At 37.2% G+C, this 27,865-nt stretch overlaps 1 protein-coding gene across 7 annotated transcripts in view; it reads left to right on the top strand.

Moving 5' to 3' along the window:
* The window catches only part of GRIA4 (glutamate ionotropic receptor AMPA type subunit 4), a 215,441-nt gene that overhangs the window by 156,581 nt on the left and 30,995 nt on the right, over positions 1-27,865 (top strand). For all 7 annotated transcript variants that reach the window (XR_010356415.1, XM_064409391.1, XM_064409389.1 and 4 more), the window contains 4 exons: positions 2,565-2,771; positions 9,010-9,380; positions 10,787-10,985; positions 15,784-16,031. Coding sequence is in view for 6 of the 7 variants with exons in the window: in XM_064409391.1 (XP_064265461.1) it covers positions 2,565-2,771; positions 9,010-9,380; positions 10,787-10,985; positions 15,784-16,031 (1,025 nt within the window). In the remaining variant the exon portion in view is untranslated. The remainder of the gene's footprint in view (positions 1-2,564; positions 2,772-9,009; positions 9,381-10,786; positions 10,986-15,783; positions 16,032-27,865) is intronic.

Here is a 27,865-nt window from a genome sequence, read left to right as displayed (position 1 = left end):
TTACTTGTTAGCAAACCAGTAAAACTTGCCTTTCAGTGTTTTTTTGTTATAACAACTGAATACCTTATCAATTTGAGACATCGTCAAAGCCTGAAATTGACAGGACTTAAAACTAGGGCTACTATTTGATTTCTTTTTTTTTAAAAAAACAGTCTTTATCAGAAACTCACATGCAGTCCCACCTGCATTCCCTGATCAAATTCTACCTTGAAAATAGATATCTGATTACTTGTCAGGTAAAGTAGGCACAAGATTTAAAAATATATAAAATAGGTTAGGAGGGAAAGATCAACAGAGTAAGCAAATGGTAATCAGTGTTGCTGTTATGTTTAATTGTACCATTCCACACTGGCAGATCATACTCAGTTGCTGGTTCTTTGAAAGCAGTCACAGCAAGGCATGCTACCTTACTCTAGAAGATAATTGCATTACAAGAAACACTCTCTGCTATATTTTGCTCTAAATCAGTGAGATCAGTGTAAGAAAGGGAGGTGAATGGGGAAGAGAACCAATGTGGTACCTCCAGGTACCCAGCAGATCCCTGTAAGATCTTAGTGGTCACTCGACTGCATGGGATGGCCTCTGCTTGTACCTACCAAGGACAGTATTGGGCCACCCCACTTCCCTTGTCTGTGTTCCCTCACAGAACTCCTGGGTAGAAGGGCTGATGTTCACTTAACTTCTAACAGAAAAATTGAGGCATCTGTCACTTGGCTTTGCTGTGCAGAAACAGTTAAAATGCTTTTTTGCAGCAGCCCTGCCAGTAGTGAGGTGCAGGCAGAAGGGCAGTGTCTGGGTTTTGGAAGAAGGAGCAAGCTGATCTGGCATACACTGTGCCTGTCTTCTTTGAACCCATCACCAGAATTATCTCCTGGTGTGACTCTAGTTGCATGCCTTTTGCTGGGGATTTATGACTGAATCAGAAGAGCTGACTGGTCTTTGGAAAGTAAAATTGCTTTTGAGGTGCAGCAAACAATGTAGCTGAAGCTTGTAAGGAGAGTTGACAAATGTGGGACAGTGGACAGACTTGGTTACCCTTCTAGCAAGCAGTTGGCTAAATCACAGACAGGACAGAGTATTTTTTACCTCTGTTTATTTTAAACTTTTTTGTGTGTAATGGCGTATGTGGAAAGGCACAGATTTTGGCTCTTCCTATCATATGAACAAAAAGCCTTTGTGAGAGAGGAACATTTTATTTATGTGGCCAAAATACTTCCAAAAATCAAGAACTTCTGCAGAGGTCAAGATCTCCCTGCTTTTCTCCCTCTCTCCCTCTAGAAGACCAGTGGTTGAGATCAAGGTGATTTAAGTAGAATACACAAAAAGTACTGGCTGCTGGTAATACTCTGCAGTTTTCCTCTGAAGATGCAAACTCCATACAGGCAAAGGCACTCATTGCACTGCACCCATGTAACCTCCCTTGTTAGACACCTAATAAAGGTTACAAAATTGTTGTTGCTTACAGATGATGTTCTTGTAGTTTCAGTGAAGCAGGTATTGCTGCAATACATGTTTTAATTTATTTTTATTCTTGTGCTAATTATGTCTGTAGGAAAGATGGGAATGGGGCAGAATACTACCAAGGTTAGTGTCAAAAGACCAACATTTTCCAGGGAGCAAAGAGAGAACTTAAGTTGCCAGTATTTTGTGATGTAAATTCAAAAAAGGGTGACCCAAATAACACTTTATATTAGACAAATATTTCATCTGGAACTGGCTCTGAATATGAATTATGTGAAGCAATTTAAAACACCATCAGAAAGTATAGTTTTGCTTAATAATTTCTAAAGTCTGAATTCACGCAGAGCTAACAAGAAAAATTACCTTGATTTCCCAGTTGCATAATGTTCACTATTGCGATAGTATGGTTTTAAGGAATTCAAGATCCACTCTTCAAGACAGGTTTTACTCGTTCTCAATGGCACTCACTGTCCCAAAATATTTGGTACTTCTTTTTCATACAACATGTAAAGTCACTGTCAACTTAATACCATTCTTCTCCATGCATATCACTTAAGTTAATCCTAAACGACCTTGAAGAATCTGCACTGTTTATTTTAAAGGGAAGATGCATATTTTCTTGGGAGTATATTTCTATGTTCGCTCTAAAATGTACGTAGCCATTTAGGAACTATATGTTCTAAACCTCAAGAAATGAAGTCACTCGGGCTCTGCATCTGAAATTACATCGGCAGTAATCCCACTATGTTAGAGGATGTGTTTACTCACTGGAGTCAGAAATCTGCATTGTATCTTCATGATCTCACAGCCCTATGCACTGTATAGGCCCAACCTCTATTCATGCTTTAAATTTAGCATATACTGCACTAAGGTCTTTGATTTAAAACAAAGTAAGGTCAATAATTCTTGTGAAATGTATGACCCAAATTACAGCGTATCTTGTCAGAAGGATTTCTGTTCATACATTTTAATTTAAATGTGCTAATACTGTCCATGAACTTTTTATAATTTGTGTGTTGTTCAGTCAGCTCATGACATGCTTGGTTTTTTTCAGGCTATATTCGGTACACTTCTCCTTTACAGTTCTACTTCTTTCATTATAGGAAGCCCCATATGTTATGTTCAAGAAAAACCATGATACGTTTGAAGGGAATGACAAGTTTGAAGGATACTGTGTAGATCTGGCATCAGAAATTGCAAAACATATTGGTATCAAGTACAAAATTGCCATTGTTCCTGATGGAAAATATGGAGCAAGGGATCCAGAGACAAAAATCTGGAATGGGATGGTGGGAGAACTTGTTTATGGGGTAAGCATACCAATTTTTGAAGCAGGATTTAATTTGTCATAGTATAAGTCATAAAATAGGAAGTATATGTGCATTTTATTTAATCTTGGGGTCACAGAAAAGAAACACAATCTTGTTTCAGGTCTGTGAGTTTCCACTTATTTTCAAGATAAAATTTAATAGTTCCATGCAAGTTCTACTTTTTATTCAATTAGTACCTTGAAACATTAGAACATCCATAGTTTGTATATCACTTAAAATTCATTCATGTTAGAGACCTATTCTTGACACTGTAAAAATTGGTTGGGAAGATTATCACTCATTAATTTGTTTTCATGGAATGGTGGACAGATCTTTTTAAAAAGATGGGATTCTTGGTCTAGTTTGAGAAATGAAAAATCCACCATCATGCATATTAAACATAGGTAATAAACCACTACAGGCAAGTACATAATTAGGCAATTCACGATGAAGACAGACTTTTAAGACGACCATCAGTAATAAAAATTAAGATCAGACCTGGTAAGTTTAACAACTGAGAACATTATGTTATAGAGTGCTCTGGAGAAGGATTGTTCAGAATACCATAATCGTTAGCAATTCTGTTGACACATAAAGTTCCAATATTTAAAAGAAAATAGTTCCAACAAACCTAAATAAATATTTTCTATATCTGGTGTTACCAAAAGTAGCAAAACTCAGAGCTGAGCTTGCTGATGACTACAATTGCTAGTATCTGCACTGAGAACAGTTCAGAATTCTTAGAGAAGCTTTTAATTTTAGTGACAGAATAAAAAAAAAAATCTTTAAACTTCTCAGGTGTGAATATTTCCACCCATAACTCATAACATGCCTCAACCTCCCCATAATAAAATTCCTGCATACCATTTGTTCCATACCCAGTTTCATTTTTCACAATTCCATTGACAGTTCAGGCCATACGTTGCAAAGGCCTTGTGGCTTTTGTAGCAGTTCCATTTCAGTTCCCTTCTGCCAGCTTAGCATAGCTGATAAATTCTCCATTAGCATCAGTTCAAGGGAATCTGCAGAATGAGTCTCTGTGCTGCAGGAGTGTGGGAAATGTTGCCCCTGAATTTCAGTGATCTTCCTGCCCCATTGGAATGAAAAGGTTCTGTCAGGTTTACAAATCTCTCCATGTTCTTTGAAGTTCATGAAGGAGCCAACCTCAATTTTCTCTTTAATGAGTAGAAACACTGAATGTCACTAAGCATGTATATCTGTCTACTTCAGTGGCTTGAAAACAGCTCATCTCTTAGGATAGTAAAAGATAAATATTTTTCAAGATTATTTTATCAAGTGCGGAGGTTATTTCTTCTCTGGCTTTTAATTGCAAAAGCAAACCCATGGACATCAATGATTTTATACTAGAATGTTTTTTAAATTATCCAAGAAATGTTACTATTTCTGAGAAAACTCTTGTTCGTATGTACAGTTTCAGTGGCCTATCATTTAGTTGAAAATTATAGCGTAAATTTGATGTTAGACTTTCATTTTCTGTTTGTATAGGGCATTTTTGTCCTTCTTTTATCTTAAAAAATTTACCTCATCAATCCCAAATTGCCCTAGGACTAGAGTGAAATAAAAAGTGTTGTAAGGAAGCTCGCACAGACATGTCAACAACTACAGCTTTTAACAGAGCTGAAAGCAGTAAAGTTCACAGGGAAGAGGAACCTGTTGAAAATTACCCTGAAGAAGAAGTCCAGCCCAGAATACAAGGCCAACACTTCATTTTTTGTGATGGAAAAGAGTGAGGAGGAGGGTCTTTCCAGCTGTCTGTTTGGAATGGCTGCAGTCTCTTTGCAATTCTGGGACTGGGCCGTGGGAATGAGCTGCAGCAAAGCTCTTGGAGCTGCTTCTTTACTGAAATCAGCTGTTACCCAGGACATTTGCTCCGCTGTCATACGGCTCCTTGAGGCTGTATCTATCCTGGTGTATGAGTGGCACCAGGGAATGTCCCTGTGCTTCAGAATTCACCTGATTAATCTGCTAAATTGCAAGAATGGTCTCCAGAACATTTTTTGGCCCATAATTACTGTCCAAAACAATTCCTGAGCCCAGCTGGACCCTGGGATTGAGCAGAGACCTTCCCCTACAAGCAGCTCTAATGAGGCCATGCAGGTTTAGAGGTCGGGTGACTTTGACAGCAGCGACGTGGCCTGTCCAGTGCTGCTGGGCTTTAAGGCAGAGAGCCACGCCAAGGTTGCTACAGGTGTAGCTTTAAAGGAAATTGTTCTTTCTCTTCTTTTAGCTTTCTGCTAAAGATTTCCACAGGGAGTCCATCAAGAGCATCGTCCCTGCAAATTCCTTGAATCCTTGCCAGACAATTTACAGAGCATCAGGTTTCTAGGCCCAGGAGAAAACAGAAAAATCAGTCAGCCAGAGACTTTGCTGCAAAGCTCTGCTAGAAGAAGAGTATGTTCATCTTCTCTGATAGATCCCCTAATCATAAACACAAGTAGTCTGAGTGGTTGGCTGCGTTTCAAGCAAGGCTTTTTATTTGCAGCCAGGACTGGGAGAGAATTTGCAACTGAATTAGCAAGTTGACGAGGTGATCTGTTTGGGAAACATTTTACAGCTTTTAATTCCCAGCCATGTTAATGGATTAACAGACAGTTTTGCTCTGGCCGGTGAGATTGGACTCGTTCTGTACAACACAAAAGGTTCCTCTGCTCTCTTGCTCTTACCATCATACCCCAAAGCCCCTTAGCCCTATCCTTATTACTGAGAATGGACATGTGAAAATTTTATCCCATGTTCCTGTATGCATCAGAGTTTATTCTGGTACTTGGACACTCAGGTGCTGCACAGAGCAGCGTAGTCATTTTCTAAACCCCGTGGTTGATGTTTCCATCATGTCCCAGAGGAAACATCATATAAAATGCTGTGGGGTACAGTTTTGCTAAGATTGTACAGAATGTCATGGTGGGGATGGTGCTTATTTTCTTGTTTTGTTTTTAGCACATTATTAAAAACTACAAGGAAATCTTGGTCGTTTGTCCCTGATGTATCCATATGCATGCAGTGGTCCATGTGGATTCCATTTGCCTTGATATCTAGCTCACAGAAGAAATGCTGGCTGGGCATGAAGTGCCATTAAGCACATGTAACAGGTGTTTCCAAATTCACTAGCAGTCAGCTCCAATTAAATATTAATTCTCCTGACACAGAATGCTTTTCTTTCACTGCTCAGCACAAAAGGTCACAATTCATTTCTGTTTGAAATCTCTGAAGCCATGAGCTTCTGAGATTAAAATCTGTTTCTGCGTTATTTTTCTCAGATAGCTTTACTACCTCCAAAATACTTGTACCAAGCATAAATTTTATTCACAATGTTATAATGATTATATACTCTGGAGAAGAAAATGTCTCCCTCCATCAGGATCAATCTTGTCTCCTTCTATAATATTGGAATGATCCAGAATGCATCTGTACTTGGTAATGGTGGAGCCTTGATTGAAATGCTGTTACAGACACAGTTGATTTAACTGTGAAGTATCATTAGTCTTTGTCAAAACAGATTTCAATGGCAACAAAATCATTAATTGTTTTTGCACCATAGTTATATTGTTAATCATTTAAATCCATAATTATATGGTGTACATTAACTGGGCAAAGCACAAATGCTGGTAATTATCATGCACAGCTATTTTCATTATTTAGCTTTTGCAATGAAGAGTTTATGTAGGCTTTACATGGCACACAATAGTCTTGCAAAAATAATAATATGATCAGTCTGGGGGGCTGTAGTTTCTCCAATTTTTTGGCATTTAATTATGACCTAGCTATATATTTTCCTTTTAGATTTCTTGGAATAAAATTGATTTATCTAAATTTTGAATTATCTGATACTAGATCACAATTGTAAAAAATGGGTTAAGTTCCTATTTCTCCTCTTTAACTCCTTCAAGTACTGTAGGCAGCAGTTCTGATGTTGTTCAAGTTCTGCAACCCTATCTAAGCATTTAAATTTGGTAAGATAAATCCTCTCCAGCATTTCATATATAATATGGAATGTGCTAAGTAGGTATTCAAAATCTCCTCAATTCACACTAACATGGCAATGTCACTTTTCCAGCTCACACTGTGAAAACTAACAAACACCAGGAATCTGTGTTTTAATCCCAGTAGAAACCTGCAGACACAAAAAAGCCCTGTTAGTCAGCACCTTTGAAGACCAGTGACCAGGTCTGTCATCTACACTGCATTAATGAAGATACCACTATGTGACAGACACAGAGAGGATTGGCAGGAAGAGATCACAGTTGCCATGAGTCTTTTGCTTAACTAAAGGACTCCACATTATGCATTCTTAATAATCAAAATTTAGAAATACAAAAGAAGGAATGGTTTCCTTCCTCTAAAGAAGGAAACAATTCTTCTGGAGAAAAGCTATTTATGAGTGAGATGAAAAAAATATGCAGAAAAGCCAATAGCTCAAACAGTCTTACAGTCTTTAGACTACTGAAACTAAGTTTACTTTATAATTTTCAGGCTAGTTAAAATATATTTTAAACATGTTACCCTTCTCATAGAATAGCTGTTTTCATAAAACATCTATTTCAGCCTAATTTAGGTAATCATAAGGGATTAAGAAGCCAAATTTTTAAAAAATGCCTTGTATAACAAAATGTAAATTAAAATTCAGAGAATTAGCAGTGTTATCATAATGTTTACCTGAGACAATTAGCACAGGAAGTAATTTCTGATACCTTTGCAAAATTATGCTTTCAGATACATTGCTTAAAATGTTATATCTTCATATAAAATTTTGGTAAGTGTTTGCATCACAACTATTTCAGAATGACAGATATAATCTGATTATTAATATACAGTCATGTTAATACAAATGTGCATTTTTGGGCCACTGAATGAGTCAGTTCTTTTGAATTATTTACAATTGCAAAGCTGCCAAAATAGGTGCAATTTTTAACTACCCAATGTTTGTTGAAAATTAAATTCCATAAAACACATATGGCTCCAGATGAATTAGCATGTAAAATAAAAACCACAAATTATTTTAAATGCATTTACCTGTTTCCAAGTTGTAAGATGACAAAAAAGCTCCTTTTCAATATTTTCTTTGGCACATGAGCTATTTACATAACACTGGATTAAACTATTTGAGCACATCCTTATCTTTCTGCATGTTTAACCTCATTCAAAAAACAAAGTGTTCACAAATACAGTTACTCTCCTGCACCCATAAGCTGTGTAGAAGTCACAGAGCATGGGCTGTGCTCTGTGGCTGTACCTGGACACAGCACCATGATGATGAGCAGGACACAGGTTTCAGCAGCTCTTGCATCTGTTCCCCTCTCAGAGGTGCATCCTTTGACCCACACAATTCCCATCTGAAGCACTGCTGTAATGACAGCTTTAGTGTAAAAGACAAGGCTAGGCAAGGAACAAACCTTAATGTAGTGTAGCATCCCTAAGGAGAAAAGTGATCCATTAGCTTAGCTCCAGTATTCTATGGTGCATACAGACATCATTGTTAGCAGCCATAATCACCTCCATCAATAATGATTCATTCAAGATTGGCATCGTCATCCAAAAAACATGTTAGAAATACATTTTAAAAATGTTCCTGACACTAGTGGGAATGGATTCAGCACACATTTTATCCTTTTATCACATGATTTTGCACACCTATTTCCTGTATACTTGCCATTTTTTGCTGTTTAAACTTAATTCAGTCTTATTAGGCTATATGTCCCTTGAGACAGTTCTGTGCAGTTTGGTGGAATCACAGCAACAGTTAATCTCTTTTGCAGGCTCACGCCATTTGGAGCTTTCTTGAGTTTATTAACTGCTTTACGTCAAAATATTATTATGGCTTATCAAAATATAACAATTAAAAATCTCTATACAGTCAGTGACAATAGGGTAATTCTCATTTTCCATTCTTTCTTGAATTCCTTTATTTAAATCTAAGTTAATGCCTAAAATTGTCTTCCTATACTGCTGCTCACCTCTATAAGATTTAAGAGTCTTCTCCTTAGCAGAAAAATTAAGTATTTGTATAATTCTGTAAAATAAAAACCTGCAATGTGTATGTTTAACTGAAAGCATATTGAGTAAATGCAGACTGTGATAGAAAGAAAGAGAAAAATGCTACAAAGAGCATTTAAGCCACAGTGTCCTGATGTTAATAACATACCTTTGGAATTATCTGCTTACCAAGTGTATAAGCACACATCAATTAATCTATACATCTATATTTCTTTTTTCTTTATAGAAAGCAGAGATTGCTGTTGCGCCTCTGACCATCACTTTGGTACGAGAAGAGGTCATTGATTTTTCTAAGCCTTTTATGAGTTTGGGGATATCCATTATGATCAAAAAGCCCCAGAAATCTAAACCAGGAGTGTTTTCCTTCTTGGACCCGTTGGCGTATGAGATCTGGATGTGCATAGTCTTTGCCTACATTGGTGTCAGTGTGGTCCTGTTCCTAGTTAGCAGGTTTAGTCCATATGAGTGGCACACAGAAGAACCAGAGGATGGGAAAGAAGGACCCAGTGACCAGCCTCCCAATGAGTTTGGCATATTCAACAGCCTCTGGTTTTCCCTGGGTGCCTTTATGCAACAAGGATGTGATATTTCCCCAAGGTTTGTGTCAAATCTTTTTACATTTGCATTTTGTCTTCAACACTGAAGCATAAAACCTTCTTTCGTTAATTTTCCTGGCAGTGTTTTGAAGTTCATTCTTCGACCTTTTATTTTTCTTTTTTTTTTCTCTGTTTCTTTTTTAATAGCCATGACAAGAGCAACAGATAATCTACTTTAAATTTCAGTCATTACTATTATTTCACCAGTGTCAATGTGCATAAACCCCAAACAGCTGTCAGAAACAGCAGGTTTACACAGGGGAAATTCCACTGTGTTGACTTCTGAAGTACTGTGTTGTTGCTAGATTAGTTCCATTGTGTTACAGCCAAGAAATGCACACAGTTGTGCTGAATATCTGCCTTGCATCAAGGAATGTCCCACTTCTGTTTCAAGTTCTACAGTGCTGCTTCACAAATATTGCTGTCCATGAGAGACAATATTTGACTGTTTCTGAGAAGCCACAGTGTGTTGCTCCTAGAGCAACAGAGCAATGCCTCAGATCTACTACGTTTGGTCCTATAATACATGATTAGTCCTATAATATATGATCATCTAGTAAATGATTAGTCTAATACACGCAGTCCTGAATTTCTCAACATTTTACAAAGTTCTGGAACTTTAAGAGGCAGTAACTAAAACTTTTTAATTAAATATTATGACCCAAACTTTCAAACTTAAAGGTTCATTTTAGCCATTTGCAGTGAAATTTTGAGTGTTCAGCATTGGTCTAATGCTTCTATTATTGAAGTTAGCAATAAAACTGATACTGATTAAGAGTGAATGTGCCTTGCTCCTCAACAACCTTCTCATCAAATTGCAGGTATTGAAAAGAAAAATACAATTTTTTACTTAACAGAAATGTCTCTTCTATCACAAAATTCTTGCTTCTTAAAGAAGAAAAATATGAATGTTCAATGAATTATTGCAATAGCTTGTGGAATTTTTGAGAAGTTTGGGTGACAAGAGCATCTTAATCCTAAAGCCAACATAATCCATATGCAAAGCCTTTTGCATTTTTTTTTAAGAGGAAACCAAGAAAGCTACTGATTTTCAGCTTCCATGCTTTACTTTTGTCTCCAAAAAAAGATTACCTACCCAGTATTTTTTGACACTTTTTTCCTATTTTTAGGCATGTCCTGAAATAATAGGAACACAGAGATTACGGTCCAAGAGGATTTAAGCTTCTGTATGTGTGATACACATTGGTACAGTGGAATACACTGTAGACATTAAGTTGCTAGAGTAGAAGCATCTGTTAATATTTAAAATGCAAATTATCTTCCTCCCATTGATTGTTGCTTAATGACAAATGTTCAGCAATAATGGTGCCTTCACTCTCTCTCTCTGTCTCTCACTTTTCGTGGCTCAAGAGACAGGAAAATGTGCATTATCTTATTCGTGTTTAGATCCCTCTCAGGTCGCATTGTCGGAGGTGTCTGGTGGTTCTTCACGCTCATCATTATTTCATCCTACACTGCTAACCTCGCTGCTTTCTTGACTGTTGAGCGAATGGTCTCCCCCATAGAGAGTGCAGAAGACCTTGCCAAACAAACCGAAATTGCTTACGGGACACTGGACTCAGGGTCAACCAAAGAGTTCTTCAGAGTAAGTTGGCACATCCATTCGAGCAGCTGTCCCTCCCAGCCACTCTTATAAGATGCTTGGAAATGTGAAATAACGTGAATTTGCAAATATATGCAGTATGGTTTTGTAATTCCTGAAATATTTTAGCTACATTTTTACCCCCACAAGACCATTTGTTGGAGTTTTCAGTTTTTTTAATCTGTGGAAAGCTTATTGATCCTGTCAAAAAAAAAAAAAAGAGATGCAAAAGAGATGCCCGGGGGGATACTGAAGCAAGTGCTAATTAAAGCAGCATTGCACTATTGATTCATGCGAAGCTACAGTACTGAAGTGATGTGCAGCATTGAAAGCCTATGATGGTAAAGTGAAGTCTTGCAGGTTTTGTTTCTGCTTATGGATTTGGCTGTGTGCATTTTGCTTTAGGGTCTTGGGTGGTGGGCAGGAAATGCATTTTTTAATTTGCTGACTTTCAGATGGATAATAAAGAGAAAATTTAACTCGAGGGTATGTGGTTGGAGTATTAGGAAATAGCCTAAACAGCCATTCATATGCCTGTGCTGTCTCTATTGATTACTTCATTGTCATTTGCTTTCCTGCATTAGTGCGGTTGGTATGTAATCCTCATCATTTGCCAGCTGGAAAGCAGGGAGCTTGGACATTACAGGCAGTACATAATAAACAGTCCTTCCTGCTTTATTTCATGACTCCAGCAGATGAAAGTTAAGCTCAGCTGACCGAAGTGAGTTTAGTGTTTAAACACAGCTCTGAATAAATGCTGTGAGCCAGTAACCCTTTCTTGAAAATTGCACAGCTAATTAGGTCATTATTTAGCTGAAATGTGGATATTAAGGGATTTTTAGAAGTCAGTAAGATGGAATTTTCTTCTAATTGCCTAATTGAAAGAATTTCTGTGTTAGGTACTCACGCACACCTTCACTGTTTTCAATTTGGCCAAACTGAACTTAGCAAACCATTAACAAAATTTTCAGTGCCATTTGGAAACTATAGACAATATCCATTCAAAGACTGTGTCTCCAGTGGAATAACCTTTTTATTGCAACAAATAGCCCCATAGAATAGCTTGCAAATCTGTTCTATTATCTCCAGAAAGATAATTTATAAGATATAGATTTCACTTAAAAAACAGTGATTGGACCTTCACGTCATGAAACTGATGAAGGAGTTCAGTTTAACCCAGTTTTCTAAATTTCTTCTGTAGACACAGGAGACTCCTGTGCATCCTGTGTGAGATGTGTGTTATGATGAAATAAAGCACACATTTAAGTATCTGTCTCTTTACTTGAACTCTAGAAGGATCCAGCTGAAATGGCTAGAGTACTTGGTACCTAATTTTTAATGAGGACTGTTCACTAAAAGGTTTCTACGTACACCTGTCTTACTATTTTTTTAATGAATACAGTCCCTCCTATGGTTTATTTATATTCACCTATGTTTCACCCATAAACAGATTTTTAGTTCTTTTTGTGGAAAGTTAGATATTTTATTCTTGGAACTCAAGTTTCAGTCCATCCTAAGTTGCGTTGGTAACCACAATATATGGCTACAAATAGTTCTTTCTACTAGAATGAAGCATGATACTTAAAAACATGATACTGATGGTCAGGGATATTTATATAACTTTGCATTTATTAACTTGTTGCATTTTCAAGAGTATCTAGTGCTTGCAAAAATTAATTCCCAAAGAAATAATAGAGAACAAAGGACTGGAATTGTTTTCTTAAGAGTTTCAACATACTTTTACAAGCCATTATATTGAAGTAATGAGATCAGATATTTTGATGTAGAAACAATATTAGTCACAAAAATTTCATGGTTCTTTTAAATCATCCTGTAAACACAGAAACTCTTTCAATATTTTATGCAAGTTCTCACTTACTACAATGGAGTAAAAATGTCTAAGGCGACAGCCCTTCTTTCACTTCAGTCTTAAAGGATTAAGAGAAAAAAGAAGAAAATCAATATTGCTCTTTTTAATTTTTCTTTTTTTTCAAAATACAGAGCGAAACTTTAACTACAAATACTAAATACTATTGCATATGCAAAATGTGAAGCGTAATGGAGATTTAAATTGTGTGGATCACTTTCTTTAAAATGGTGCAGTTGAGGCCCTGCTTTCAAATGATTTCTAATCTCTCTCACAATAAAGTGATTCTTAATGATACTTTTTGTGCTTTTTCTAAAAATATTTTTCACAAAACAGGGAGAAAGATAAAATATTGACAGACAATATTTACACAAAAGCTGTTTTCATAATACATAAATTAAGATCTAGCCTGAAACAATGATGCAAGAAGATTTGTGTGCCAAGTTGAACTTTTTTTGGTTTGGAAGCAATTCACTTTTTGGTATTAGAATCATGTGTAACCTTTCTGTCAGTGGTGATTATCTGGCTGAAGATGAGCCTTCAGGACATTTTCTCATCAATTTGTCATTTCTGATCAAAATGTCAGAAACTCTGAACACCTCTTCAGCCTGTTTTAAATCTGGGTTGAAAGCAAAAAAGGGAAAATCATTTTAAAGCCAACACACAGAAAAAGAGGAACTTTGACACTGTTAGCTGTTATATACTCCTGTTTTCTGGTTTACATGCAGTGAGAGTTGTATTTTCCAGGCAGACTGCTCAAGAGGGAAAGTAGTTAGTTTTAGCAGTTCTGCTCAGAAAAGCCCCAAATGAAAATTATCCCAGCTTGGCTGACTGCAGGGAAAGCTGCAATGTTTTCTCATATGATAATAAAAAATACTTGTTAGCTCACTCTTCAATTTTCACTCTGACTTGACAGGTAGAAATTGAATGAAAACAAATGAAAGTTTGGGAGAAGAAAATGTTAGAGAGCAGATACCTTGCTAGACTTTCCATATTTTTCTATTTTCATAGGCAAAAGTGACTATATTCTAAAAGAAAAAAAAATCTAAATGCAACCTTTTTCAACTGATGTAGGGCAGAGTTTCCTGTTACTATTCAAGCTGTTTTATGTGCTGCATAAGGTTATAAATGAAAGTGACCTATTATATTTATAAAGAAATAGGTGTAATGGATGTTAAGATGAGAGAAATGTTTGGAAATGAAGGCAGAAAAGGCAAGAAAATACTCTTAAAATTATTATTGATTTATTAATATTCTCTTCTATTTTTTTCTTTCTCTAAATTTAAATCCATGTAATTACATCAGTCTGAAGGAAAAATAATGCATTGGTGGTTTAGTTTATGCTCTGCTTCCAGCCACTATTATGTAAATGTAAAATAGCTGTGACTACAGTGGAAAGAAAGGGTGACAAGTCAGGATGTGATTATGGACATACACAGCTGTTGCTGATTCAAATGTTATTATATTTGACAGAAAGATAGAATTATGCATACAGACTAACTAAAAAAGGAAAGCATAATTTATGATGTTCTGCTATATGGCATTTTTATTGAACAGTTTTAGTTAAATGCCACTTAGTTTCAGGATAGACTTAGGTCCCTAACAAATTATTTTCTAAGTAATAGTACATTCATTCAGTAATTGGTGAAAAGAAGTGCTTCAGGGAAATTACTTGCACATATAAAAAAGGCTCAGTTCCAGGCTTCTTAAAGCCATTTTTAATTTATATAATACTAAGATTATAGGATTTTGTATTTGTTTCAATAATCTAATGTCCTTTGTTTTGGGGCTTTAGAATAATGAATATTTTCCTAGAGTGCTCAGCACAGTGTAGGAACAGGCTCATAGACCAAATCTTGCTTAGAAACTCCTCTTGACTGAAATAAAAGCTGACTTGAGCATTAGGTTAAAAAGTCCTTTTTGCAGCATACATAGGGGAAGACAAGTGCCATCTGTTATTACAAAAACAGTGTGTAGTGTTCAGCTGACACACTGCTGGTTTGCATGTATGTATTCCTATTGCTGGAGGAAGCAAAGGAGTTGTTAAGTGAATCTAATGAGCATGGGAAACTTCTCAGCCTGACAGCATGTCCTTCCTTTCTTTTAGTGAACATTTTTATTTGCTTTCTTTTTTAATGAAGAAGTTTTATTTTTGCTTAAGTATTTACCTGTAGTTACTCCATGCATTCTCAGACAGGAAAATTTCCAACTAATGCGATCTAAGCCATGAATTCTTGTGCATTCTTTGAGAAAGTACATTTCTTACTCAGTTATTGGCAGGGTCAGAGTCTTTAAAATAAATCCACTGATACTGCAGTTCTAAAATCATACCTAATTCTTTAAGAAAGATGCTTATGGCATTTTACTTCCTTTAATATTTGCTCCAACTTGCTATTTCCATCTTTTACTGTGAACCATGTCTTCAAATATTGTATAGCATTTCTGATTATAAATCAGGTCAGTTCTGGACTCTAAATCATGAAAGCAGAAATCTTACTTAAGCTATTGTGGTTTTGATGGTAGAAGAAGTGGGTGTTAGAGAAATGCTTTAAGATTCAGCTGAGTATTTATGGGGAGATTATTTAACTGTTTCTCTTAAGAGTACAGGCTTATTGTGGATATCTATTTCATATATCATTCCCTAAAACACATTGACTGTGTGAACTTCCTCTATTTAACAGTAAATTCAGCTTTGCAGGTTTCTTTTTTGACTGCTAGAGGGTAGCCAGACTCAAAAATAGTATCTGCTACTATAGTATTGATAATTTTCTTTCTTATCTCTTTTAAAATAATGGAATTCAGATAAAACCCTTCTCTAAGATTTTCCCAACTTCAAATGTCTGAAAAATTAAGTATGATTGATTTTATTTGAGCAGTGCCATTCTGAAACGTTGCAACATTCTTTTGTTCTAACTTGTTTTTGATTTTCTCCAGAGATCAAAAATAGCAGTGTATGAAAAGATGTGGACCTACATGAAATCAGCTGAGCCATCAGTGTTCACTAGGACTACTGCAGAGGGAGTAGCTCGTGTCCGCAAATCCAAGGGCAAGTTTGCCTTCCTGCTGGAGTCCACCATGAATGAATACATTGAGCAACGAAAGCCATGTGACACCATGAAAGTGGGAGGAAATCTGGATTCCAAAGGCTATGGCGTAGCCACACCGAAGGGTTCTCCATTAAGGTGGGTGGAATAGTATAACAATATATAATGTGTTGTTATAGTATTCCACCTTCCCTGATGTCCCTGATATAGCTCTTTTTGTTTTGTGTGTGAACATGGTATGTTATTTTTATTTTCTTCCATTTCATTTTTTTTTGATCAACAAAGGTAACCATTTCTAATTGCAATATGGATTGAGCAGCTATAGTTGGCATATCTTTCAAGGCCATATAAAAACCAAACTGGTTGAACACTAGCTACTTGAAGTCAGCCTCAATAGAATTAACACCAGTTATTCTATTTCATCAGCTTTTTTTCACAGAATTCAACCCTTTACAGCAGTATTATGCTTACATTATCTACATCAGTATCTGCATCAATAATATGCCTACATTTTATGTTTTGTTTATTGATCTTGACTACTAATTTCTGAGTAAGAAGCTGCTTGTAACATCTTTTTTCAAATGTCGCCACTTGGAGGCAATTAGTCCTTCATTAAAGTACTTTTTTACTAAAGCACCTTCTTATTTAGAAAAAATGTTTGTGTTTCTAGCATTATGCATTTCAGTACTGCCTTCAAACTCACCAGTATTTTCTTTTTCATGGTATCAGATGCATTCAGTAAAGTAGGATAGTTTTTGTTTCACAGGCAGAACATCATTTGCATTTCATTTAAATTGTCAGGGAACAAAAGTCAGTTGTGTGTTAAAATTGGCGGTATTTGCCATTTTGTTCTTTAATGTTTAACGCAAACAAAACTTGCATTTTCCAGTATAGATTTGCCAGTTTTCTTCAAACAAAAGAGCAAATAGCAGTTGAAGGGAGTCTGACAGTGATAAGGTGCACATGGGTGGGGGAAGGGGAAAGATCCACAGAGTGCTCAGCATCCCATTTCTCACATTTTTGCTCCTGATAAGGGATTACAATGTGAAAAAAAAGGGAGGAAGTAGTTGTAAGGGAAGAGTTGCAAGAGCAGGTGGAGCCATATGTCTGTGGATGAAGTAACTAAGGACCTATTTGTCTACATCTGTGAGTGCAGAGGAGACATCATTACCACTATGCAGATAATTAGACTCACTCATAACTCATCAGTTTAACCTGCACACAATGCCACAAACATCAGTAGCTGTAACTGTATTACAGGGATGGTGAAAGGGATATCGTTAGAATAATTTCCATCCACATCAAAAGATTTGTATGTGCACGGGAAATCAGGCCAGTTATTTCACTGAATATGAATTTTTGGTCCTTAACATTCAGTACCTCTCAGATTTAAAAATTGCCACCTTCACTGCTGAACAAAGTAGTAAGAGAACATTAAGGAGGTGAGAGAGGGAAAATGACACTAAAAATGTTAATTCTATAGAAAAACATGTCCAGAACTCATAGAGTAGATAAAGGTAGAAGGCAGTGCTAATAAGAGAGACTGCTCTATTATCTGGATATATTTCCAAAACACTTAGTTTTTATTTTATATTTCCAATAAATGGACATCTCCTTTTCAGGTTTCAGACAACCAGAGTGGTGGGCAGCACTGCAGTTTAGGGTAGTAAGGAAATGCCCATTGCTGACAGTCACGCTTTACTGAGTCAAAGCTAGGGCATACATTTTAGGAGTACTTTGGCTGCTGTCATATATGTCCTAGCAGTGGGCTCTTTGCTTTAAGTGTGCTTTATGGTGTTCTTTAGTCCCTTTCCCTTTCTTCTGCAGAGTATTCAATACCAACAAGCGACATCCTGTTATAATGAGCACTGATAGCCTGTGGAAGTTGATTTTTATCAAATTTGGGCTAATTTCAGGTTTGTTCAGCTGGCTAGACAAAAAATACCTGGGAGTAATAGGGATGAGACATAAAGCAGTTAGAAGTAAGGGGGCCTAGTAAGACTAATAAGGGCAGAGAGGGAAAGCACAGCCACAATTGTAAGGATCCAGTGTGAAGTCCTGGTTCCATCCCAGCTAAAGACCAAGCTCCCAGACAGTTCAGTGAGGCCATAATTTCATTTAACTGGGGGTCAGCAGCTACAATTAGGGTGATATGATCAAAACCATGTCATTTTTCACATCCTACCTTCAAACATGTTTCAAAAAGCAGAATAGGGGAAATCCTACCGGGCTTGAAAATTGGACCAAATCTTCTTTCAAGCTGTCTCGACTGGCTGTCCATGTCCATGCCTTTCCTGAGCCTTTCTTTCACATGTGCTAAGCTGCTTGTTCTCCTGCTGCACTCCATTCCCTCTCCAGCCCCAGTGACAAACCATCAGTGCTGCTTACCTACTAAAAACATTAAGCAACACACTTAATGTTCTGGATAAAAATAAAGAACAAGCAATACCTCACATTTGTACCACCTCTTTCATGTATATCTATGGACAGTAGCACTTACAGAAGAGGGGAAAAGCTTCCTTCCTCTGTGTTTTTGAACAGAAAAGAGTCAGCTGTAAATTTTATCTGCATGTTTCAGTATTTTCTGAATTTTTTAAGATTTAGAATATGCTGCTTTTGCTATTTTGACTGCATCCCACATGGTAGTGTTTCTGTCACTGATCAGATGACTTATGTAACTGCTGTCTGCACAGATAATTGCAAATATTGAACATGCAGCTTGAAATCCATGAAGGGCAGGCTAGCTGAGCTCATTACATAAATTAGTCAAAAGACATAATTTGCTACGGGAATTTTAAGTTCTGTTTTATTTAATAATCCTAATTTCCTGTTTGAGTTTTATGTAGACCACAAATTACTTGATGTAGTTCACAAATAATTGCAAGTAGCACATAAAATTTAAGCATTCAAATGCTATCTTTGGTTTGTTCAGGACTAGAGAAAAAATTTTTCCAAATGAATTATTCATATCAAATTAATCACTGAACTGTTTGAACACCTATTTAGTTAGAAGCATTTTAGTCTTAATCCTCCTACTTACAATGATATAAATCAGGAGTTTTTTCCCTGAAAATATAGTAGCATCTGAATGTGATGTGAGTCTATGGAGAATCAGACCATATATTTTCACACATCTAACTGACAGAAAGTGGTTCTTCCTGTAGCATAGGATTAGGGATGGTTTCCTGCCATCACATCACCGGGCTCATGTTCATTACAGAGCACATACCCATCACTTGGTTCATGCAGATTAAATCCACCTGTCAGAGAGATCCAAGGACTGGTCTCTCTGTTGCTCATGACTGTACTCATGAGCAGGGTAGTGGATTTTAATTCAAAACTCTTCCTTGTTGGGTTTCATGCTACACTCCTGCAGTGTTCAACCAGTACCTATTGGCTAATTGGAATGATTTCTTCTCAGTGCTGGTGCAATATTACAATTAATGCATATCACTGAATGGAGGAGAATGGGAAACACCTGATGTGTGTTTCTTTTATGCCCAATGGGCAGTACCATATCACATATCATGTGTGTCTCCTTCCTTCCCTCCTTTTCAGTGATATTCATTTCTATATGAATATCAAAGACTGACGTGTTTGAGAAGGAATGTGGGATTGAGGGCAAAGGCTCTCATCACAACAAAGATTGAGTTTCTCTCATGGCACTACCCAACTGTTCTTACTGTTTCTCCTCCTACAACGGTAGGTATCCTTCCAAATCCTCTGTGGGGTACTCAGTGTGAATTAATGAGTTTTTTTCTTCAAAGGTGGTGCTTTCAAAGGTGGTTAAGAGAGTGCTGCTTGTCTGCTTAGTGACACCTACCTCTGTAAAAGTGTTGTCATTAGAAGATGTTCTTGTGGCCAGACTTCTGGCCGTTGTGGATCACCCCTGGGTCATCCACCTTGCCACTTGCAGTAACTGTGTCATCAGAGGGCAACACCTGGAGATCTTGTACTACTCAAGTCCTGTGCCTTGCATGCCTCTGCTTTTCTGTTTTAGATATGTAGGCATCATAAACAAGTTTGAATAATGAAGAACATGAAACAATGCTCCACCCTAAGAGGTAATGATAAAGGAGTTAAGGGCAATATTTTCTCAAAGGTACACTAAAAGCTTTTTCAGCTTTTTGTACCTTGAAGCTGTTTTATGTAAAGGGGAATGACAGGTTGGGCTAAAAAAATGAGTTGTTATCATTTCTTCTCTTACTGTTTCAACTAAGGACATTTGTCCTGTCCTGTAGCCAAAAGTATGCAGCATGGATGAGTGAAACCTGCAAGGTCATAAGTATCTGGTGAGACACTTTGAACCCAGACAGATGAGAATGACAGGATTAGATTTAGACAAATAATAGAAAAACTTTGACTAGATGCATCAATGTGTTTTAGAGATTGGTGATGTTTGTTCACCAACCTCATGAAATCCAGAGTTCTAATAAGTTCCTACTATTGGAATTACAGGTAATGTTGATATATATATATGAACCTGGGATTCTATATTCCATTACTCTAGTCTCTATTCTTTTTATGTAGTAAAGGATTAACTCAGTTTGACTTTAGGAAGAATTCTTTATGTTCTGGAGAGCAAGGCAAAAAGGTCCACCTGGTGATATCTGCTGGTTTTTGCAGTGTGACGTCTGGTGACATGAACTGGCTCTTTACACTTTATCTGTTCTTTACAGTGTTTAACATAAGGTGTGCAGTGTGGGCAGTGCATCAGGAAAGCTAGTGTTGTTGATGTAACCTTGCCACGATTTTAGAAATTCATGTGGAGAGAAAAGTGTAATGTAAGTGAAGCTAGAGATTTTATTTTCTATCCCCTGCAAGGGAGGAGCTCCCTGCAGATTGCTTGGGGTGCAAAAGGCATCCAAACCATGTCCTGTCAACAGTGTATGGATTCTCCTGTTTTATATAATGGAATGTGCGGTACCTGAAAGAGATTTATCCTAGAAGTGAGAGATCTGTGGTGGAAGGACATTTTTCTTGAAGAAAAATGAATCTGTGAGAATAAGATAAAGATCCGTTATGAGGGGAGTCTTTGCGTGCATGGGTCCTGTAATTTACCATCTTCGTCTCAGTGACTTCATCTTGTTTTCCTGAGGTGAATCTCTAAAACTGTCATTCTTTCATTGCTTCATTTCGATGTGGTACTACAGCTGGTAATGTTACCTTTGCTTTTCACAGACGTATCTAGTATGGTTTGTTAGAAATCTAGTGGTGGAAGAAAACTTATTTCAGTAACTCATGCACATTCATACAAAATTTTGGCAGACCTTACATAGGATGGAATATATCCACCCCACCGCCACCCCCCCCCCCGCCCCTTTTCTTTTCTGGTAAGCGATACTTCCTTTTGTTTTTTCATTTACCTGAAAATAGCATTATGATAGCATAGTTTCTTGAAGTGGGACTATTTAATTTTCTATCACATGTTGTCCTCAATGTTTTTGTAGACCAGACTATAAGGAGCTTATTGTGGAAGGAATTCCCAGCTCATCATTCACTGCCAAAGCTGTTTATTGTGAACGTAATATATTATTCTGAGATGTACACCAGTTCTCATTTTACCCTGGATTTGTAGGTCAGTGAGCTGGTAATTCACACCAGGCTCTGTAGGAAAACCATAAGAGTCATTACGCAGTAGTCAACTGTAAGGACAGGTGAAAACATTTCCCTCCAAACTTCTTGCATGCTCTGGTTTCTTATGCTTTCTGTAAGATTGGATTTGTGTGTACAAAATGATAGGTATGATATTCACAGACTTCCTCTAAGAGAAGAACTGGAAAAAATGTTTGAGCTGGCCACACAAATTTTTTTACACTTAACCTTTGTCTACTACAGAGGACTTCTTCCACTGTTGTTTTTTAATGGTTTTGAAATCCAAGGCAGAAATCCATGAATCTTTAGAAAAATAGACTTTTCCCATCAGTGAAGCTTCCTTGTACAAACTGTGTTGTATCATAAAGGAAGCATTTCCTTAGACCACTCTTCAGTGTACTCTATATTGTTCAGTTTTCAAAGGTCTTTATAGATTTTTTAACCAATATTGTTGATGTAACTATTTTATTTTGGTGTTTCTGTGCATCTGGGCTGCATTCTTCACTCAATGGCATGTTCCTGTTTCTAGAAGATACCAAAATAGGTAAAGGTAATGTATGGTTGGGTCATCCTGATAACATATGCCTCTGAGCACGTTCTGGCACTTCAGAGAAGAATGGGTATTTCTTTTGCTGGTTAGCTGTCTTCTGGTTGGCAGCACTGGCACATAAAGGCCTCCCCAGATCATTCTGCAGACAAGCAACCATCACAGTGAGGAGAGATGCAGAGGAAGCAGGTTTGATTTTTTTCACATTTCCCTTCTCCTGCCAGAATGCCTGGTCTTGCTCTTAATCAGTGTGTTGTTCACAGAGTTGTTTCAGCAAAGCACCATAGGAGCTCAAAACTGATGTTATTTATACACAATGTAGAGAAGATATAGAAAGAACTGGAGAATAATTGAGGTTTGATGATTAAAATGAGTGATGTGAAAATACTGAGTTTGACCTCTACACTTTTAAAGCAAAGGGCACTGGAGAAAGCAAAAACCCCTCCATAGTTGTGGGGTGGTCTGTTGATACTTAAAAGAACAGGATTTTTAGTCAGCTTAGCAGAATTTTCTAGGGTCATTTCTTTCTGTGATACAAAATTGTATGAAAACTAGAATGTGATCTGTAGCATTTTATACATATATAAACAATATCCTGTTTGACTGATGGTGTAGATCATACTGTATGACTTTGCATAATATTTTTTGCCTTCACAGTAGGCATAACAAGGCTTGAATTACCACATCATTGCCATTCAGTGTCAAAGCTTATAGCTGAGATATTTCTCAAGCAGGTCAGATCCTTCAGAGCTTGTTGGGTTTTCTATCAACTGAAAATAACACTTACTAGGTAAAAAGGCAGAGAATGGGCCACTGCTTAGGAAGGAATATAAAAGTCAGGGGTCAAAAGAAGATCAGTGAAGAGAACCTGACAGTGAATGTTAGCATGTTGTTCTTTCAGCTGAGCCTGGGAGGCATACTTAATTTTGGTTATCTGGGTTATTTCTGTCTAAAAACAGAGTATCTATTTGAAAAGTAAATATAAAGCCTTGGGAACAGAGATTTGAGTCCCAGCTTGCTCTGTTCCTCAGTGATGCCTGTTGGATTAATTTCATAATTTTCAGTCAAGATAAGGGTCTTCCCTGTGCAAAAATAGAGCAGTAAAAAAAGGGAAAATTTGATGATGACTAATATGATTCACTGCAAGATGTACAAGCAAATGTATTGAGGCAAAATCTTCTACTTGAAAGACTTTTGCCCATTCTTGCAAATTTTACTTATAGAGGAAGGAAATTGTAATAATTCTGATTTAAGTCACCAAATGGCTGTGAAGAGTAGTGCTATTGAGATAATTTCTGATACTTATCTCTTTGAAAGAAAACAACTCATTAATGTCCATGATGCTGCACTTGCTGAATTTTCTCTGACCTGGGGGAGAAAAAAATCACTCTATCTTTCAAGTACTTCAAAGAGCCATCTCTGACCTGCCTTGCCTCACAGAGCCTGTTTCTTCATTGCTGCTAGCAGGAAGTTTTCACTCTCAGACTTCAGGGATGATTCATAATTGAACAAAGCTCTCTGTGGTTTGGAGGAGAAATGAAAAGTCACAGGAATTTGTTCTGCTGCCATTTCTGTTTTCCTACACTGCAAGTGACAGTAGAAGCAACTGATAGAAGGCAAAGCTCTTCCAAGAAGCTTAGCTCTCATCTTGGTCACACTGTCAGGTTCTGATGCCTCTCTGCTAGTATCATCCTGCTCCTTACTCCAAGGAAAGTCTTAGGATTTTAGTGAGAAAAGTTGTGAAATGAAGTGTTTCTGAGAAGGAGTGAAAGAACAGAGCATGGAAACAGCAGTAAAAATATTTCATAGAAAGGTTGGTTTTGGTTTTTTTATCTAAACATTTCAGTGACAATAGGTATTTTTAAATTAGCAATATAATCAGTGTAAAAGATTCTGTATCTTCCGCTTTAGTATTTGCTTAAAAGCAAAATGAGGCTTTTTTAATATATATATATTTACAAACTTTTTATACAAGAGATTTCTCATTCTGATAGTTAATGATTACTAAAAATTTATTTACTCTCTTACAGAAGCATTGGGCCAGTCTGAGGTAGTAAGTACCAGGAAAAGTTCATTAACAGGCTTGTTTTCTACAGTCAGAAAGAAATCAAGGCAGCAAAAAAGATCAGAGTTCTTTTCTTGCTTGTCTGTTTCAGAATTGTTTGAATACAAACAGGATGAGCTTCACAATAACAAATCTATCCAAATGAAATTTGTCAGACTGCTGAATTCTCTGACAGGTAAAGAGGGGCTTATGTTCAAGTATAACCAATGAACTTACCTCAGACTATCAGCAAAGGCCATAATGTCTCAAAAATACTGATACCATTGCTGTGCACACATCCTACTGATTTTCTGGACTTTTACAAATCTTTGATAAGCATTAATCCCCACTGTATGCCAGTGGGATACAAAAGGTTATGGTTGTTTCCAGTCTATAGATCCCCTGAGAAATAAATGCTGCCTCTTGCCACTTCAGAAATAATTTTCTCCTGCCCTTTTCTCTGCCATTTCCACAATCCCTTGTAAAGCATCTCAGCAGAGGGCAAGATGCAGCCCTTTATATTTTAACAATGCTGCTCATTATTATTTCTCTCTTTTCTTTTTATTACAACTCTCTGGCTGTTTAGGTGTCAAGTCCCAGGAACTGCCCTTTGAAGCTGATGGTACAGTTCCCAACAACTTAAAGGCCTATCCCACTAAGATAATAATTGTTCAGGTAAATTGTAGGTAGACTGAAGCAAGGGAGCAGGCTGCTGAAAGCCATCTCAGCAGCTTGTAACAATACCTCTCTGTGGAAATGACATTTGGGGTACAAATAGCACCTGGAAAAGTAGTTTGCAATTAATCTGTGTGATAGTTGCAAAACCGCCAGCTTCCAATTGACAGTAAGTACTAGATGGACTCCAAGAGACATAAAATGGCCATTTAGTCTTTCTGCAGCCTTGATTCTTGTGAGAAATCTCCAACCAAAAGTAGGGAGAAAAGTTTGTTTTCTTTCTTGTGGTTGCTCTGAACTGAGAACGCCATCTCAGGCTGGCACAATGTGTGACAGAGTAGGCATTAGGGACTGAACATCCCAGCATGAAAGGTAGAAAGGTGTTGACAGCACAAAACAAGACTCAGAAGTCTTAATGTATAATTTAAGCTACTGTGTGTCTTGACACAACAGCTCTGAAATGCAACCCTTTCCCATCATCAGAATGTTCCCAAGGAGTTCAGGTTCCAAATAAAAATGGTCATATGTGTATCTCACTGAACAGTACAAGTTTAAAATATTGTTTGATTAAATAGTGACTTGTGGTTGATCAGTAATTTTTCCTCTTAACTGGTTTGCTTTGTGTGTGGTAGGAGGTAGAATGAAAACTAGAGCTCTTTTTCTCAACTATCTCTAGTTATCCTTAGCTCAAGTCTCTGCACTTCTATAACTCAATGCCTTACTCCCATTTTCTGCTTTCCTTCCTCTGCTTCCTATTCCAACCAAGTCACTGAGTGACAGCTTAAATCAAGCCTGAAAAAGGATTTAGCTCCTATTTAACTATATCTTTTAGCAAACCACATTATGCTAAGCACTGCTGTATGTTCTTTTGTTGAGACTCTCTTTTAACAGTTTTTGGCATGATTGGCAGTTTTCTGTAGTCAAAATTTGACTAAAATTTTCCCTGCACCTTTTTAAAGTCAAAAGTCAACTGGATAAAAGGGATCCAAGCCTGACCTGGTGCAGAGACCTATTTTATTGTTACACTTCAGGTACTTCTTTCTACTCTAAAAGAACACATGAAAATAATAATCTGCCTCCAACACGCAAAGAAAATCGAGCTTTTTTAGATTTTTTTTTTTCTCCCGTCTTGTTCAGGAATAGCATCTCTGTGCAGGAAGATCCAGATCCCTTGCTAGCTTCCTGATCTTCCATTACTAGCAGCAGGGATGAATGAGGCCTGCAGGTGAGAGCAGCCCCAACATCTGGCAGCCCATCTGTTAACTCCAGAATATGTACAGCTTTCTCTGAACATAATTACACATCAGGCTCTTTCCAATCTGTTGCTGATAAGGTTCCATTTAGTGTGCCCTGGATTTGTAACTATGTCTTTAAGAGGATTTTATATGTAGAATTAGATGCTTAGATTCTTTGGTATGGATGCAGGCACCTGATTTCACACATTTTATGCTATGTTGTTTGTGTGATTTAGGTTCTATTTTGGATCTTAAAACTCTTAAGCCTACAGAAAAATTCATGGGATCTACTTATGTCCTACAGAAAATCTCAGCTTTTTCTAAAAAACCCAAATTTTCCATATTTCATATGCCTTAATGTAAACATTACTAGACAATTCTTCACATTTTTACATTGTCAACCAAAATTTTGAATTTTAAGGTTTTCACAAGAGCCTTTTCCTGCTTGCAACACAAAATATGAAGAGACAGGTTTTAGAAGGATGTTCATTTCTTTATTGGTTTTAAATAAAAAGAAAATGCCCTCTATCCAAAGCTAGGGGACTAATCCACATTCAGATGCTCTAAATTTTTTAAGATCCAGCTCCTCAGATTTTAATCAGTATATGATACTATTCTGATTATATTCTATACCTACTGATAATATTTTTTTGGTTTAAAACCACATGAACACTTGACAATTACTTTTGACTTTTCAGTTTAAATAATGCAAACTCAGTCTATGAAAGTGTAGTTGAAAGTGAACAGAAAGTCATCACAGTTTCTTGAGGATTTAGGATTTTTTTCCTGTCACAGTTAAATAAGCAGGCTGCTATTTTTGGCATCTCTTTTAGATAGTGGGCAATTATCCAAAGCAGTTTCCAATTAGAGTGCTTTTAGTTCATCCAATTTGTAGGCCACAAGAGAAGATACTGTTGCATTAGATAAAATAATTGCAAACATTCAGACTGCATCTAGAACACAACATCCTTTTTTTGGCCTCCTCCCTTAAGAAAAACATCAATAAATTGAACCTGTTTCATGGAAGATGACAAGATAGAGCTGGATATGGATCTGGACCATCTCTAATGAAGAGAGTCTGGGAGAGCTGGGCTTGTTCAGCCTGGAGCAGAGATGGTTTTAGGGGTATCTTAGGAGCAGCCCAGAGTGTCTGTGGGGGTCTTTGAGGAGGTGGAGCCAGACTCCTCACAGCAGTGTAGGGCAGGAAGGTCAGTGACAACGAACATAAAATGAAAGGGGAGAAGTTCAGACTGGATGTAGGGGGGAACTATCTCCCCTGCCTGCCTGAGGACAGTCTGACAGTGACACTCTGCTCAGAAAGGCTGTGCAGGCTTCATCCTTGGAAGTGTACAAAACATGACTGGTTGAAGCCCTGAGCAGTTTGGTCTCATCTCAGGACTGACCCCTGTACAAGCAGGAGGCTGGACCAGATAACTCCTTAGGCACTTTACAGACTGCACTGTCCTATGATCCTTTTTTGAAAATTGTGGCTATGATAAGGATATCTTCATTACATTGAATCTCCTGGAGCTGCAGGAGTATTTGGAAAGTTGTAGTAGCTTATGGAAAGTGATGTTTATGTTTCCTGCAGGATAGAAGGTCTTCTCCTGACCTACTAGGCTTTAGTTACAATTTCTGAATTAAATGTCATGTATATCATTCCCATCTGAATAAAATTTTCTTGCTGGAAAAGCAAAATAGAGAATTTGAAGTCAGTGAAGTGACAGTGCTTCATACCTCTTCTTCACCAGGGAAAAAGGAGCAGTTAACTTCCTAAGCAGCTTTATTGGGCTGCTGAGTGACTGACAGCATGGATTTTTTGGGACTCCTGGGTGGGTTAAAATGTGGAAGAGTTTGATTGTTATGGGAGTCAGGC

The sequence above is a fragment of the Passer domesticus genome, chromosome 2 (genome assembly GCF_036417665.1).
Source record: "Passer domesticus isolate bPasDom1 chromosome 2, bPasDom1.hap1, whole genome shotgun sequence".
Classification (NCBI taxonomy): domain Eukaryota; kingdom Metazoa; phylum Chordata; class Aves; order Passeriformes; family Passeridae; genus Passer; species Passer domesticus.
Note: the sequence above shows the minus strand (reverse complement) of the source record. Positions and strands in the feature narration are given on the sequence as shown.